This window comes from Teleopsis dalmanni, chromosome 1, assembly GCF_002237135.1.
Source record: "Teleopsis dalmanni isolate 2A chromosome 1, ASM223713v2, whole genome shotgun sequence".
Taxonomy (NCBI): domain Eukaryota; kingdom Metazoa; phylum Arthropoda; class Insecta; order Diptera; family Diopsidae; genus Teleopsis; species Teleopsis dalmanni.
This window is the reverse complement of record NC_051846.1, coordinates 85,109,904-85,128,562: the sequence shown is the minus strand read 5'-3', so window position 1 is coordinate 85,128,562 and position 18,659 is coordinate 85,109,904. Positions and strand designations below refer to the sequence as shown.

The following is an 18,659-nucleotide window of genomic DNA, read 5'->3' as shown; positions in this document are numbered from 1 at the left end:
AAGGACATAGCGTGAAGTTTTGTGTTGTCTTTGTTATATTTTGTTTAAGCTTGTTCGAAATCACTGTTAATGACAGCCTTGACAAATTTGTGAAAATAAAAAAATCAAATAAAAAACTGAAGTTAAAAGTTAAATAAAAATTACAGAAAAATGAAAATAAAAATAAAATGAGAGTAAAAATAAAAATAAAATAAAACTTCAATTAAAGGTCAAATGCGGAACGAAGGAAATAAATTAAAATTATATCACAGGAAAGAAGTTTGGAGTTTCCCTCATTTAATTTTTTTTATATTATTATTTTTTTTTATTAATTACTTTTGAAGTTAAACTTTTTTAGCGTTAAAAAATGTTAGAGTAGAGAAGAAATTCGATTAATTTCAAAGTAATTTATGTCAATACTAAAACTTCGAAATTATTTTATTATAAAAAGAAAATTTTTTTTGCTTCAGAATAGTTTCTTGTTAAATAAAAAATTAGCTACTTTGAAAAACATTTGTTTTTCATTAAAGTTTCAGCAAAATAATTTTAAATTAATATAAAAAAGTTTTATTTTTTTTTGTATCCAAAGAAAAAAGACCAGAATTGGCTAATACAAAAAAATTAACTAATAATGTAACTAGCTGGTGTTAAATAGCTCTAAATAATATATTAGGTTTTTATTATTATATATTGTATTAAGAAATAATAATAAAAAAACACGCAGAAATTAAAACAAACTCTATATATACATATATATACGTGTTTATACATATTTATAAACATTCTGACATGTTTAGTAATATGTATTATGAGTTTCTATATTAATTAAATATATAAAAAAAATTATTCAGATTGAAATCGTACTCCTCTTTGCAATAATAATTGTAGGCATTGTTTTAACAAACCCTCTCACAATACAGAAAAAGCATATAGTAAATGATTCTGAGCGATTTCTATTATAATTATATTAAACCATATATATATTAATTTACATTGTCATTAACGGATGATATTATAAGTTAAATAATTCAGAATTCTAACAAAACAACAACAAAACTCATTGTTTATATAAAAATATATATCTCTTAGTCACTTCGTGTTAAGATTACCACTACGAATGATTGCAAGTAGTGCTTAGTTGGCATTACCTATCTCATAATATATTTATATATCAATTTAAGCACAGATATTATATACTTATTATGTTATCACAACAACCCCCACCGTTTTTAATCCCTACATTTAAGTAAAAATAAAAACAGAACATCTTCGAAAAAACACCTTAAATAAAAGAAATAGAGCACAATTATTATAGAGTTTTTAGGGTAAAAAAAACAATTTATAAAATATTAAAACAGAATTCGTCGTATCAGTAGAGAAAATCAACTATGGCGACGCCAGGAGAAGGAGGCAACAAAAACCTATGTATTTTCGATATAATCCAAGTATAAAAAATATATATAAAATCGCGCCAGATATAGAAGGTAAAATGTATGATATAAAACAGCAACAAAAGATGCAATATCAACGTTATCGTCGAAGTTTATCAGGAACCAAAAGTTTCATCGACTTAATTACAAATGAAAAGAAAGTCAATGAAAAGCAATCAACTACGCAGACGGAAGAGCAGCAGGAGGAAATTTTTGAATTTATGACAAAAACAACAGCAACAACCGTTTTGCCATACACAGCAACAAAGACTGTAATAGCAAAACTTAAGGTAGCACAGCAGGCAGAAGCAACTGTTAACTTCCTGGCAAAAGAAAGTAATTATTTCTACGACAACGACTACGACATCAACGATGACGACAACGACAACAGCAGCGACAACAGCAACGACAACGGCAACGACGGCATCAGCAACAGCAACAACGCCAACAATAAAATTGGCAACGATGAACATAAAAAAAATTTCAAGTATGGCAAGACTTTCAAAATCAATAACGTATTAAATCTTAATCAAAGCAATAATGACAAAGAAAGTGATGACTATGTCTATACTGATGAGCAAGTCTACGATGATGTTGTTGGTGTTAATAAAGAATACAACTATGCAAAAATGGAAAAAGTTTCATCAAAGAAATTAAAGGATAATAATTACAACGCTGAGACTGAAGTTCGAAACTCAACGGATGACAACGAAATAGTTCTGAAGGCGAGAAAGGAAAAAGATACTATACCCAGTGTGATTGGTGTAGTAAAAACTTTAAATTTTGGTTTTAACCAAACATTAATGGAAAACTCTAGTGAAATGCAACTAAATAACACCACACAGAATACATCACTGCATCACAGTGACAACAACAGTTTAAATGCTGCATTAGAAAGTAATGATCTTGTGGAATCAAAATTTGCAATAGCTGCTAATGACAATTTAAAATATCAAAATAAAGACTTTTCGGCAACTGTAAGGACACTTAATACGAGCTCAGAGATATTCAACAATACTGAAGTCAAAATCACCCTCCACTCGACTCGACTTGATAAAATGTCAAAAACTTTAAGAACAGCAAAAATTAACAAACCATTAAACAACAATTTACGCACACCGGCAATGAAATCAGGTAAAACGATATCAAGGAAGCGGTACAATAGCGAAAAGCTTAATGTTAAACAATTGGGGGAGTTGGAGCTAACGCAAAGTGAAGACCAAAAGGAACAATATGGGTTGGGGGAGTTGGGCGACTATGACATTATTGATGACAATAATCAAATTGACAGGCCGGAGCAAGTGGAAAATATTATGCAGCAGGAACAAATGCCAGCAGCAGTAGCAATGCTGGGACAGAATGAGAGTACCAGAAAAAATAAAACGGAAGGAGATGACAATAATGATAAAAATGATTCTGTCATTTTTGGTACTTCTATTGCTGCTGATATTGCCGACAGTATTGCTCCAGAAAATGTTGCTAATGTTACTGAAACCGTTATGTTTAATGTTGAAAATAATTTTCAAATCAATCGCTATAATGGCGTTGACATTGTTGATAGCGAAAATGATGCTGAAAATGATAACAATAATGAGCATGATTTAGCTGACAACTATGATGACGTCTACACAAGAACAACAACAATAGCAATGGCAACGACAGTAGCAACATCGACAACAATAGTCGACAACGAGGTTTCCAATAACAACAAAAACAAGACAAGCACCGCAACTGAACTTGATAAATTCAAATTGAATGACCAACATAAATACGAAACGATATCTCTTGCCTCACCAGTAACCTTGCCAACAACTGCTGTACTTCAAGCAGCAACAGAAACGGAAACAGAAATTGTGGAAAACGGAAGCACTACAGAAAAAATTATAACTAAAGAAATTATAACAAAACGACAAATGATGGAGATAAATGAGCAAACAACAACAACTACACCAAATACAACAGCATCCCAGCCGAAGACAACAACAGAAGCAACAACAGCTACACCAGCAACATTTCAAACCCCAAGCAACAACGTGCATGTCATGGGTACAAATTCAGTTAATGCATCAACTGACAGTTTAGACGAGCTAATGTTAAATGACGGTTTAATACCGCTAAACAGCATTGATGGTTTTATGGAATCTAATTATGCACAAAATTTAGATGATATAGATATTATTAAATTGGAAGACACGCACTCGATGGAAGAAGAGCTCTACAAAACAATCGATAACTCCGTCATCGATATACCCACACATCAGTTCACATATATTGAAAATCCGAAATCCGTAAGAAAAAACTTATCACTATTGCCCAGTGAGAGCAAAACAATAGAAAATGAAACTTTCAAAACTGAGACAAAGGGAAAGGAGAAAGAAAATCAATTGCCAATGATAACGTTGAAGCCACCACATATTAGCGAAACTTACGATACCCCAAATAAACGTATACTTGTCAATCTAACAATTGCCACAGGAGACGACAGCAATTCAATTTACACACTGCATGTGGCTATACCAGCAGGAGGTGGTAGTGGAGCTACAAATAAACATCAAAGTCTTGAACAAATTTTAACCCACGAAAGACGTGATTCCAAAGAGCAAGAGCACAGTGAAGACATAATTAATGCAAGTCCTTACTGTGTACCTGAACCACCACCTACCATACCGGAATGTCCATGCAAATGCGCACACTTCGCTGAAACTTTAGTTACAACAAATGAACCAACGGCAAACATAAACGCCATCAACACACATGCAGTACCACCTATACATAAAAACACCATGAGCACAATAACATCCACGTCCACCGCTCCACAAACTACTACTTCTAGATTTACACAAACTAACAATAAATATGTTAATAACATGTGGGATATTGCTGCTACTGAAGCTAGCACTGTTGCTACTAACACCCATGCATTTTTTGATGCTAGTGCTGTTGACACTACAACAACAACTTACAACACTACTACTAATCTTGCTGATAATACTAATAAAGGGCATAGTTTGTCTAATGTCGGTGATAATGTTGCATGTCCAGATGTTATGCCAATTCTAATACTTGAAGGTGATTGTATTTTTAGTGTTTTATGTTAAGTGTCTAAACTATTCTAAAGGGCTTTCATGATCTAACGAACTTAACTTCATATTATTATGTTTCCATAATTAACTTTCACTAACAAATCTTCTTATTATATATGGTTATCATATGATGTACATAAAATAAAAACATATAAAATATGTACTATATAATATTCTTGAGACAATTTATAGTAAATACTTATTTAAATAATGTATATGTATATATGAATACTAATCTTAATTTTATATTAAGTGCAAATCATAAATAATATTACATTACTATAGATAAAATTATATAATAATTATTATTTAATTAAAAAAATTTATATATAACATATTTTAACAATTACCTGTAAAGTCATTAAGAATTGGCTACGAGGCATCACAGCTCATTCACACTGCTTTCTTAACAACTACTTTACTAATATTGAGAAAAAATGCTTGGGATTGTACTTCTCCAAAAAATTTATATCAAAAATTTTTTATATATAAAATTTTGTATTCAAGACAATATTTAATTATAATATAACATATATATATACAAAAAATATTTGTAAATAAATAAAAAAATTCATGGGATTTATATAATATAATATTATATTATTAATAATATTATAAAAAAAATATAATTAATGTTCATTTACATTATATACATATAATATTAACATTAAATAAATAATAATAAATACATATATTTAATACATATAACTTAAAAAAAATTATATATATGTATATATATATATATATGTATGTTTATAAATATATGTAATTACATCGACAGCAATAACACAAATTTTTAATTTAAAGATTTTTATAAAAAAAAAATTTTTTAAGTACTAAAATTTAATTTAAAAACAAAATGTCTTTTTGCGAATAGATCCGTTATGCAGAGATATTCTTTTAGACAATTATCAATGAATTTTTATGAAGGCAAGGATATTTTTAAATATATCCTTAGACCTAACCTTTAAACCTCTTTTGGTTCGACTCGAGCCTAATCAGTGTACCTACATGGGTTTTTGTTGATACTCAGTGGATCTAAACAGAAAAGAAATTATGTTTCATTATTTTATTCTTAACAAAAATTTTTTTTTATTAAGAAAACATAGAATAAAATAACAAAAGCAAAAATTTATTCAATCAATCCTCATAAAACACCATTCTAACAACACGGAAAAATCGAATTGGAAAATATAAAAATGAACTAAAAGAAATTCTAAATTACAGCAATTCGTTACCACATACGTCATGAAATATAATCATTATTGTTACTATTTTTATTAATACTATTATATATATAACTTAAATTTGTAAATAACTTAACAAATCGTTTGCTTCGTGTTTTAAAAAATTGCTTCTCTCTTTCTCTTCCGTTGCATTGCATTTTTATATTGCATTATTGCTCAAACAAAACCAAAAATAGGAGCACGCACATTTCCGGCACGAAGTTTTCCACCAGATGGTACTACATTTGGACAAATTTCACTTGGACAGAAGTTGACAAAAGAAATACAACCATATAGTTATTGGAATATGCAATTTTATCAATCAGAGCCCGCTTATGTGAAATTTGACTACACCATCCCTCGGGGCGCCTCAATAGGTGTTTACGGACGTCGCAATGCACTACCCACACATACACAATATCACTTTAAGGAGGTGTTGAGTGGATTTAGTGCCAGCACAAGAACTGCAAGAGCAGCACAGGTACGTACAGTTTGAGTGGTCAGGAATAGCTTAGCTGCTTACCTAGTATAGATTGGGTTATTGGTTATTATTAAGATATTATATCTAAATAATCTCTATTATATGTTTTTATTGTATTTGTTTTTTTTTTGTGTATAACTAACAAATGCTTTTATTAACCAATATCAAATTTTTGTCTGTGTTCTTTTCATCCTTTACACAACATATCACATCACATCATTTCCATCCATCACTTCCTATACTTGCATTCGTACTTCTTGACCGTAAATTGTGCGCTAACAACAACAATAAAAACTGCAATACAAATAACAACTACATCAACAATAACATCAACAACAACAAAAACAATCAACCAACAGTTGTCGATTACGCGCGAAGTAACGCGTTATATGGAATCCGGTCACTGGTTCGTGTCATTGTACAACGACGATGGGGATGTGCAGGAGGTTACATTTTACGCTGCAGTTGCTGAGGATATGACACAAAATTGTCCAAATGGTTGCTCAGGCAATGGACAGTGTTTATTGGGCCACTGTCAGTGTAATCCTGGATTTGGTGGAGACGATTGCAGCGAAAGTGTTTGCCCGGTTCTGTGTTCACAGCATGGCGAATACATAAATGGCGAATGTATTTGTAATCCTGGTTGGAAGGGCAAAGAATGTTCGTTACGTCACGATGAATGCGAAGTGGCTGACTGTAATGGTCATGGTCATTGCGTGAGTGGCAAATGTCAATGTATGCGTGGCTATAAAGGCAAATTCTGTGAAGAAGGTAAAATTGCTCAAGTTCCAATTTAGAGTATTTTGTGACAATCAACTTAAAAAATATTTATGTTTATCCTTTTTTTTAATTATATTTTTTATTTGAACTTTTTTCTTAATTATGTTTTTCCACAAATAATATAATAAATTTGTTTAATTATTTAGTTGACTGCCCACATCCAACTTGCTCTGGTCATGGTTTTTGTGCCGATGGCAACTGTATATGCAAGAAAGGTTGGAAAGGTCTTGATTGTGCTACCATGGATCAAGATGCTCTACAATGTCTGCCGGATTGTTCAGGTCATGGGAGCTTTGATTTGGATACACAAACATGCACTTGTGAGTCTAAATGGAGCGGTGATGATTGTTCCAAAGAACTTTGCGATCTAGATTGTGGACAGCACGGTCGTTGCGTGGGTGATGCATGCAGTTGTGACACTGAATGGGGTGGTGAATATTGCAACACTAAGTTATGTGATACACGATGTAATGAACATGGTCAATGCAAAAATGGCACATGTCTATGTGTCACTGGCTGGAATGGAAAACATTGCACAATCGAAGGTTGTCCAAATGGTTGTTCGGCACATGGACAGTGTCGTGTGAGTGCAGAGGGGCAATGGGAATGTCGCTGTTATGAGGGCTGGGATGGTCCTGATTGTGGTATAGCTTTAGAACTAAATTGTGGTGATAGCAAAGACAATGATAAAGGTAGGAGAAATTAATAAAACAAAATATATGAGACAGTACAAATAAATGATATATAAATATTTAAAATAGATGGTCTTGTTGATTGCGAGGATCCGGAATGTTGTGCTAGTCATGTTTGTAAGACCTCACAGCTATGCGTGTCCGCTCCAAAGCCAATAGATGTATTATTACGCAAACAACCACCAGCAATAACAGCATCTTTCTTCGAACGTATGAAATTCCTTATTGATGAAAGCAGCCTACAGAACTATGCGAAAATGGACTCATTCAATGAAAGGTAAGTCATTTCTTGCTACCAATTTTTTGTTATTTAATATATATGTAAATTATAATTTATTCATTTCAATTTATTTGAAATACGAAATCTTTTATTAAATTGGAATTGTTTTAAGTTAAATGAAAAATTTGAAAGCATTGCTGAGCTGACATAATTAAGGATTTATATTGAATGTCTTAGCTAAAATAACTAAATAGTTTGCATTATTAATTTTTTTAATTAACTTGAGTTATTATTTGTGCCCTCGTCTAATTTCCCCCTCCTATGAACTATAACGTCCTTACATTGTATATAAGACCCAAAGTCCTTTGTTAAAATGTACCTATCAGTGAAAAACAAAAATTATATATGTTAATAATAAATTAATAGTTATTATATATAAATATATGTCGATGAATTTATAATTTTTTTGTTTTTTGAATTATGGTTAAATAACATGTTTTACTATATAAAATCTTTGAAAATAATATTTTAAAAAATACCTAAATATATGTTATATATAAGAAATTTCGCTATATTCAATAATAAGTGTTGGATTAGTAATTTAATTTTTTATAAAAATTTTTTTCTTAAACCGTATAAATTAAATATAAATTTATTTAATAAGAATTTCTAGTTCTATTACTACATATAAGTTTAAACAATCAAACATTTATATTTTTAAATAAAAGAAATTTGAAATCTTATTTCTTTATATTTTGACAAGAACCTTTTTTTTTAAAATACAAAGCTTTATATTATAATATTATTATTATTTGTTTATTTAATTGGATTATAGGAAAAAATTACTAACAACTATTATTAAGCAATAATGCAATAGAAATAAGTTATCTCTAACTAAAAACTAAAACTTGACGCCTTTCAAATGATAATTAATATAATTATGTATAAATTAATTCATAAAGTGTATAATTATTAAACATAATAATAAATTAACTTATGTTTTTTATTATGGACTTTATTATATAGACTTTATTGTATTTTCATTATTTGCACTTATATATAAATACAGTATTGCAATCTGTTATAACTATTCTTAATTATAAATACTAGCTATTATAATAATAATTAAAAACATTTTATATATATAAATGTATAAAATATAATTAATTATATTCATCTTACTAATAACTAATTAAAAAACTTCTTAACATTGGTCTAAATTTTTATATATATTATTACTTATAAATACCTAAATAATTATTGTTAAATCGTTAAAAGTAATGATTATTAATTTTTTATTGTTAGAATTTAGTTTTTTTTCATAAGGCACTACTTTTAATGTAGTTAACAATGCACATTTGTTAATTATTAGGTATTCGGGGTATATATATATATATATGGTTAAAAATGTATAAATTATATTGACACAAATTGTCGGACGAACTCCGAAATTTAGTTAATTAATAAGAATTAAATTAATTAAATTAAGAACCATTAAGTTATAAAGAAAAAAGCTAATTCAACTATTTCTGCTCTCTTTTCTTTTTCACGCGCGCCCTACTCTCTGAAACTACATTACTACTAACCTACTACTACAAAATCTATATAATAAACTGCATTATGTTACTAATAATTGTATAAATCGAAAAAATGTCATAATGCTTCGTATATTAACAATAACTAACTTAACATTTCGACTAAAATGTAATTAACATTAAACTAACAGCATATTTTGGAATTATTTCAATGCAAGGTAAGCAAAATTCCGAGTTCTGAAAGCAAAATCATTCAAAACTTAGTGTAAAGTCTACTACTTTTCAAATACTTAAATAAATTAAGTAAATATTTCCATAGGGTTGTTTGGTAATTAATTATTTTGGCTATTTTACTAATTATTGTTTCATTTTTTGTAATTTCATTAAATCTACTACATTACAGTTTCGTTTTGTTCGTTCCTTTATAGCTCTTATATATCTCACACCTATAAAATTAAAGTTACAATATGTTTAAAATTATTTTAAAATAATATTTTACCTTAATGTTTTGAAAATAAGAACATTAAATTCTTTACTCTACATATTCATTATTTATGTTATTACTTGATTATTAATTTATTATTTGGAACTACCTCCGATCGACCTGTAATGCAACAACAAAAATAGGTTATAACCTAAATGTCTTTAAGATAAAAACCTTATGTGTTCATAAATAAATACGAAAGTATCTTATATAAGAATTTATGTTTTTGTGCGTGTGAAATTTAGTGTTTTGTTTATTTATTATTATTAATTATTATATTGAATTTTAAGTTGAATTTTTAAATGCTTGTTAGTATGCTAGTTTTGAATTAGCCTATAGAAAGTTACTATTTTGTATAATTTTACAAATAATAACAGCCCATCACTAATAATATTTTATTTCAATTTCTTTCCTCGCAACTCTAGCCGTTCAGCCGTTATTCGTGGCCGTGTCGTCACCTCACTTGGCATGGGTCTGGTTGGTGTACGCGTTTCCACAACCACTCTTTTGGAGGGTTTTACACTTACACGCGATGATGGTTGGTTTGATTTGATGGTAAATGGTGGCGGTGCTGTGACGCTACAATTTGGACGTTCGCCGTTTCGTCCACAATCGCGTATTGTGCAAATTCCTTGGAATGAAGTGATCATTATAGATGTTGTTGTCATGTCCATGTCCGAAGAAAAGAACTTAGCCACCACCACGCACACTTGTTTCTCCCACGACTATGACGTGATGAAGCCTGTAGTCTTAGCGTCGTGGAAACACGGTTTTCAGGGCGCATGTCCTGATCGCAGCGCTATTTTAGCAGAATCGCAAGTTATACAAGAATCCTTACAAATTCCTGGCACTGGCTTAAATTTGGTTTATCATTCTTCCCGCGCTGCTGGTTATTTATCCACCATCAAATTGCAATTAACGCCTGAAACAATTCCAGATACTCTACATCTCATACATTTACGCATTACGATTGAAGGTATATTGTTTGAACGTGTATTCGAAGCTGACCCAGGTATTAAGTTTACGTACGCTTGGAATCGATTAAATATTTATCGTCAGCGCGTGTATGGCGTCACTACTGCCGTTGTTAAAGTCGGATATCAATATACAGACTGCAAAGATATTGTCTGGGACATACAAACAACTAAGTTATCGGGTCATGATATGTCAATTTCTGAGGTTGGTGGTTGGAACTTAGATATACATCACCGTTACAATTTCCATGAAGGTATTTTGCAAAAAGGCGATGGCTCCAATATATATTTGAAAAATAGACCACGTGTTATACTTACTACAATGGGTGATGGTCATCAGAGACCGCTCGAATGCAATGATTGTGAAGGTTTAGCTATGAAACAACGTTTATTAGCGCCAGTCGCTTTAGCTTCGTCCGCCGATGGCAGCCTTTATGTAGGTGATTTCAACTATATACGCAGAATTATGATAGATGGCACAATACGTACAGTGGTTAAATTGAATGCTACTCGTGTGTCATACCGCTACCATATGGCTTTAAGCCCACTCGATGGCACTTTATATATCTCTGATCCAGAGTCACATCAAATCATACGTGTTCGTAATACTAGTGATTTCTCGGACCCAGAAAAGAACTGGGAACCAGTAGTTGGTTCTGGCGAACGATGCTTACCAGGCGATGAAGCACACTGTGGTGATGGTGCATTAGCAAGAGATGCCAAATTAGCATATCCTAAAGGCATTGCAATTTCAAGTGAAAATATACTTTACTTTGCTGACGGTACCAATATTCGTATGGTCGACCGAGATGGTTTTGTTTCTACTTTAATTGGTAATCATTTACACAAATCACATTGGAAGCCAATACCATGTGAGGGCACTCTAAAGTTGGAAGAGATGCACTTACGTTGGCCTACAGAATTAGCCGTAAGCCCACTCGATAACACTCTACATATTATTGATGACCATATGATTCTACGCATGACACCAGATGGACGTGTGCGAGTTATTTCTGGACGTCCACTACACTGTGCAACTGCAACGTCAACCTATGATTCGGACTCAGCTACAGTAGCTACACTGGTTATGCCACAGTCGATTGCATTTGGGCCCATGGGTGAATTATATGTTGCAGAAAGTGATTCTCAACGTATCAATCGAGTTCGAGTTATTGGTACTGATGGACGTATTACTGCTTTTGCCGGTGCCGAATCTAAATGTAACTGCTTAGAACGTGGATGCGATTGCTTTGAAGCTGAGCATTACTTAGCCACAAGTGCTAAATTCAACACGATTGCTGCCTTAGCTGTTACTCCAGATGGTCATGTACATATCGCTGATCAGGCAAATTACCGCATACGCTCTGTTATGTCTAGTATTCCTGAAGCCAGCACTTCTCGCGAATATGAAATTTACGCTCCAGATATGCAAGAAATTTATATCTTCAACCGCTTCGGCCAACACGTTTCTACGAAGAATATACTCACTGGTGAGACTACATACGTATTCACCTACAATGTCAATACATCGAATGGCAAATTAAGCACAGTAACTGATGCAGCTGGTAATAAAGTGTTCCTATTGCGTGACTACACTTCCCAAGTCAACTCTATTGAAAATACCAAAGGTCAAAAATGCCGTTTGCGTATGACTCGCATGAAAATGTTGCATGAATTAAACACTCCAGACAACTACAATTTTACTTTTGAATATCAAGGTCCCACCGGTTTACTTAAAACTAAACTTGACTCAAGTGGACGATCATATGTTTACAATTATGATGAATTTGGTCGCTTGACTTCAGCGGTTACTCCTACTGGTCGTGTTATTGACTTGGCTTTCGATCTTAGCATGAAAGGTGCACAAGTAAAAGTTTCAGAAAATTCACAAAAAGAAATTACTATGCTTATACAAGGCTCAACTGTGGTTGTACGAAACGGAGAAGCTGAAACTAAGACTGCTGTAGAAATGGATGGCTCAATGACTAGTATTACTCCTTGGGGTCATATGCTGCAAATGGAAGTTGTTCCGTATGCCGTATTAGCTGAAATAAGTCCACTAATAGGAGAGAGTTATCCTGTGCCCGCTAAGCAGCGTACTGAAATCGCTGGCGATCTTGCAAATCGTTTCGAATGGCGTTACTTTGTACGCCGCATTCAACAAGGAAAACAGGGCAAAGGTCAACGGCCAGTATCGCAGGTTGGTCGTAAGTTACGCGTTAATGGAGATAATGTACTAACACTTGAATACGATCGTGAAACTCAATCGGTAGTTGTAGTGGTAGATGATAAGCAAGAGCTACTAAATGTAACTTACGATCGCACTGCTCGCCCAGTTAGTTTTAGGCCGCAATCAGGTGATTATGCTGATGTCGAATTGGAATACGATCGTTTTGGCCGTGTAACTGGTTGGAAGTGGGGTGTTCTACAAGAAGTGTATACTTTTGATCGTATTGGAAGACTTAATGAGATTAAGTATGGTGATGGCTCTTCCATGGTATACGCTTTTAAGGACGCTTACGGTTCCCTACCACTGAAGGTCACAACTCCTAGACGATCCGATTATTTACTGCAGTACGATGATGCTGGAGCACTACAAAGCTTAACAACACCACGAGGTCATATACATTCCTTCTCATTGCAAACATCGCTTGGATTCTTTAAATATCAATACTATTCACCAATAAATCGACATCCGTTTGAGATACTATACAACGATGAAGGCCAAATTTTAGCAAAAATACATCCACATCAGTCAGGCAAGGTAGCATTTGTACACGATTATGCTGGTCGCTTAGAAACTATTTTAGCCGGTCTATCAAGCACACACTATAACTATCAAGATACCACAAGTCTAATAAAATCGGTAGAAGTACAAGAACCTGGCTTTGAACTACGTCGTGAATTTAAGTATCATGCTGGCATATTAAAAGATGAAAAACTTCGATTTGGTTCCAAAAACTCACTGGCATCAGCTCATTACAAGTATTCGTATGATGGCAATGCACGTTTAAGTGGTATAGAAATGTCTATTGATGACAAGGAAATGCCCACTGCACGCTATAAGTATTCCCAGAATCTTGGTCAACTAGAAGTTGTGCAGGATCTTAAGATAACACGCAATGCTTTCAACCGCACTGTTATTCAAGATTCGGGTAAACAATTCTTCACAATTGTTGATTACGATCAGCATGGGCGTATTAAGAGTGTACTTATGAACATTAAAAGCTTCGATGTCTTCCGTCTTGAATTGGATTACGACTTGCGCAATCGCATTAAATCACAAAAGACAACGTTTGGACGCTCAACCGCTTTTGATAAAATCAACTATAATGCAGATGGACATGTAATCGAAGTTTTAGGCACAAATAACTGGAAGTACCTATATGATGAAAATGGCAATACTGTTGGTGTAGTTGATCAGGGTGAGAAAATTAATCTTGGTTATGATATTGGTGACCGCGTCATACAAGTTGGTGATGTTGAGTTCAATAACTATGATGCCCGTGGTTTTGTAGTGCGACGAGGTGAGCAGAAGTATCGCTACAATAATCGCGGACAACTTATACATGCTTTTGAACGCGAACGCTTCCAAACGTGGTATTACTATGATGATAGAAGTCGTTTAGTTGCTTCTCATGATAATAAGGGCAATGTGACACAATTTTATTATGCAAATCCGAAGACACCCAAACTATTAACACATGTGCACTTCCCTAAAACTGGAAAGACTTTGAAATTCTTCTACGACGATCGTGATATGCTTATTGCAGTAGAAAACACAGAACATAGATATTATGTCGCTACCGATCAAAATGGCTCACCGCTAGCATTCTTTGATCTAAACGGTGCTATTATTAAGGAAGTGAAACGTACACCATTCGGGCGAGTTATTAAAGATACTAATCCAGCATTCTTCATTCCCATTGATTTCCATGGTGGTTTACTTGATCCTAATACCAAATTGGTGTACACAGAAGGGCGACAATACGATCCTACAGTTGGACAATGGATGACGCCACTTTGGGAAACATTAGCTACAGAAATGTCTAATCCCACCGATGTGTTTATATATCGCTATAATAATAATGATCCTATTAATCCAAACAAACCGCAAAATTACATGATTGATCTAGAGTCATGGCTGCAACTATTTGGTTATGATTTGAGTGATATGCAGAGCTCGAAATATACTAAAGCTTCACAATACGTACCGCAGGCAACTATCAAATCCAATACTTTAGCACCCGACTTCGGTGTCATATCTGGTTTGGAATGCATTGTGGAGAAAACTAATGAAAAATTCAGTGATTTCGATTTTGTACCAAAACCTTTACTCAAAATGGAACCCAAAATGCGTAACCTCTTGCCTCGGGTAAGCTATCGAAGAGGAGTATTTGGCGAGGGTGTACTGTTATCACGCATTGCTGGTCGTGCGATGGTTAGTGTGGTAGATGGGTCTAACAGTGTCGTGCAAGACGTGGTCTCTTCAGTTTTTAACAACTCTTACTTCCTGGATCTACACTTCAGCATTCATGATCAAGACGTATTCTATTTCGTTAAAGACAATATTCTCAAAATACGTGATGACAATGAAGAGCTTAGACGTTTGGGTGGCATGTTTAACATATCTACGCACGAAATAACTGACCACGGCGGTAGTACAGCTAAGGAATTACGTTTACATGGTCCTGAAGCAGTCGTTATTATTAAGTATGGTGTAGATCCTGAACAAGAAAGACATCGTATACTTAAGCATGCACACAAGCGCGCTGTAGAAAGGGCATGGGAGTTAGAAAAAGAGTTGGTAGCTGCCGGTTTTCAAGGTCGTGGTGAGTGGACAGAGGAGGAAAAAGAAGAGCTTGTGTCACATGGAGACGTTGATGGTTGGATTGGCATTGACATACACAGCATACACAAATATCCACAATTGGCCGACGATCCAGGTAATGTAGCATTTCAACGGGATGCTAAACGCAAACGCAGGAAGACGGGCAACACACATCGTGTTGGCAAATCCCGCAGACAACAACAGAAACTAATTGACATGAGCGCGTGAGTAAATGATAACTTCACTCGCAAGAATGAACTAGGTGTAGAAGATGATGTAAAAGAAGATGTAGAAGAAACAAATTATAATGATGTTGGTGCAACGTTTAACGAATATATGCTAAGCGGTAATGTTCGAACGAACGATGATGATTATCAATACTACTCCAAAAATGAAGACGATGACGACTTATACTATTAGGAATACTTAGAATACTCACATATATATTTGTACGTCTATACTTGTATATGTATGAATGAAACTTGTAAAATCTCAAAATAGCAAGCAAAATAGCAATGCTCGGTAATTACATATTATAAAGTAATTGTAAACTTTGATAATTAATTACATTTAAGTGAAATATAAGTAAGCATTAATTAAACACAAAAGAATTTCAAATAGCATTAAATAATAAGCATTGATGTATGCCAGTCTTTAAATGTGAAATGTCTTAAACTCTGTAGGCAAAATAGACTTACGCAAAATAGACTCGTAGAAGTTGTCAGATCATTACAAAAAGCAAAAAAAACACTTAATTTGTTGTAGTGTAATAACTCAAAACGACTTAATGCACTAATTAATGTAATTAAGATTATAATCAAAGAAATTAAATATTATTTATGTTATAAATAAAATGAAATAATAAAAAATAATAAAAAATAAATGAAATGTTAGGCACTATAGTTTTGTATAAAATATAAAATTATTTATGCATTAAGGTATAGAATTCAAGTAAATTGTGTGACGTCAAAACTAAATGTTTTTTGTATAATTAAGATATGAAAAATAAATTTATATAAATTAATTAGTAAAATAAATACTTACTGAATTGGATAATTGCTTAGTGCTAGAAACAATTAATTCAATTAAATATAAGTAAAGTTAAAAAATAAAAGTATATAAAAAATAGCGCCAGTTTAAGTTTGCATTTGAAAGTATTAAAATACATAAAATAAAAATGAAAAATTAATAAAATCCATAGTCACAGATTAAAATTAAAAATGTGTATAAATAGTTAAAATTAGTAATTTAAGTGATACGACAAACTTAAAACTGCAGCAATAAATATTGTACTTTTCGTTGTGTGCTGAGCTTAAAAATTAATATAATCCTTTCGAAATTTTCTTTTTCTCTAATCCTTTATCCTTTTCCAAACTGAAAAACGATATCTAATTATTTTATTATATATTTTATAATAAAAAAAAATTCTCAAATTAGCAAACTACTCTGAAACTCTTTCCAAAACTTGCTTTTACTTAAAATGTTGATAAATCAATCTCAATGGATAAGAAATTCACTTCTTAACTGAAGTTATCAAAAATTCTTCCAAATTGTCTTAGTAAATGCCAAATGATTTCAGTATGATTTCAGTAACACAATTCATTTCCACTCTTCTCGAATAATTATTTAATTTTAATTAAATATTTCTGAATGTATCAATTTCGAATTTATTCACAACCCTGTTCTTAATTAATTTCGCGTCTTTTTCAGATATGTTTTTTTTATTTTTGAAAAAAATGCAAAAATGCATAATATTTACAAATGTGATATATATTTCTATACATTTAACATTTATTAAAAATTAAAAAATGCTTAATATTATTATATATTTAGATATAACTAAATATATTTGTTTTGTTTCATTTTATAACGATTTTTTTTTAAATGAAACTAAAATCATTAAACGGCATATACTCGTATGTGTTATTCGCAAGAATAATATCAATAATCAACGAATGCCATGTAAAAATATTTAATTTAATTTTGTATATTTTTTTATTGATTAAAGCCATATATTTGTATTTTTAGTAAGCATAATTTTTAAATAAATTGCTTTAAATTAAGGGAATATCCTGTCCATAGTCCACTATCGAAACACACTCAGTCTAAATGACCTATAGTCCTTGTTTGATCATAAATTATTGATTTAAATAAGCCCTAACCCTGAGTACGTTTTAGGCTTTTAATATATCACAAAGTCCTTGTTTCGATGCTCTTAATGAGTTAAATATACGTTAATTATATACAATATTTTTTTATATGCAATAAATTATTTTTAAGTTAAATCTTTTTTTTTTAATTGTACTTGTATTTATAATTAAATATTTTACCTGCTCTTTTATAAAATTTTTATTGTTTAATTCTAGTGTTAACGTTTAACTGTTACATTTTTAAAATACACTGTAAAATACATATTAAGTAGTAAGCTAAGTTAGACTAAACATATTGCCCCTTAGAATTATACCATGATTTATAACTAAAAACAAACAAAAAAACACTCATAAAGTATATAAGTGAAATAGCAAATAACTGCAGAGTACTTTTATTGAATAATAATATAATGAATATTATTTATAAATGTATTTAATATAAGATATTTAAAATAAAAAAAAAACAAAATGCATTAAATTAGTTAAAACTGAAACTGAAGTTGTGTAAAATGATGGAAGAGTAATGCTTAGGGCGATAATTACCGCTTTTTAACATTACAACTAGTAACTTTCTTAAAAAAAAATAAAAATATAAATAAAAAAATATTAATTTAAAAACAAAAGATTTATGGAAATTAAGCAAAAATTTGTAAATTTTAATATAGCCAGAACATGTGTATAAAATGCAATAATTTTCATTCAATTGGAAATATTATTAAACTTTTAATAAATAAATTTATTACATTAAATTAATGAAAAGTATTTATATGAACATGAAATATAAAGAAAACTAA

The 18,659-nt window shown here is 31.6% G+C and overlaps 1 protein-coding gene across 3 annotated transcripts in view; it reads left to right on the top strand.

The window, feature by feature from the left end:
• Window positions 1-16,540, top strand: part of LOC119668657 (teneurin-m) — a 345,384-nt gene extending 328,844 nt beyond the window's left edge. Inside the window, exons 5-11 of one of the 3 annotated variants that reach the window (XM_038078240.1) lie at window positions 1,356-4,478; window positions 5,916-6,199; window positions 6,559-6,970; window positions 7,126-7,671; window positions 7,741-7,948; window positions 9,618-9,644; window positions 10,336-16,540. In XM_038078240.1, the coding sequence (XP_037934168.1) occupies window positions 1,356-4,478; window positions 5,916-6,199; window positions 6,559-6,970; window positions 7,126-7,671; window positions 7,741-7,948; window positions 9,618-9,644; window positions 10,336-15,943 (10,208 nt within the window). In that variant the 3' untranslated portion in view covers window positions 15,944-16,540. The remainder of the gene's footprint in view (window positions 1-1,355; window positions 4,479-5,915; window positions 6,200-6,558; window positions 6,971-7,125; window positions 7,672-7,740; window positions 7,949-9,617; window positions 9,645-10,335) is intronic. The other 2 variants (XM_038078241.1, XM_038078242.1) reach the window with 2 other exon arrangements.
• Window positions 16,541-18,659: the final 2,119 nt, after the last annotated feature.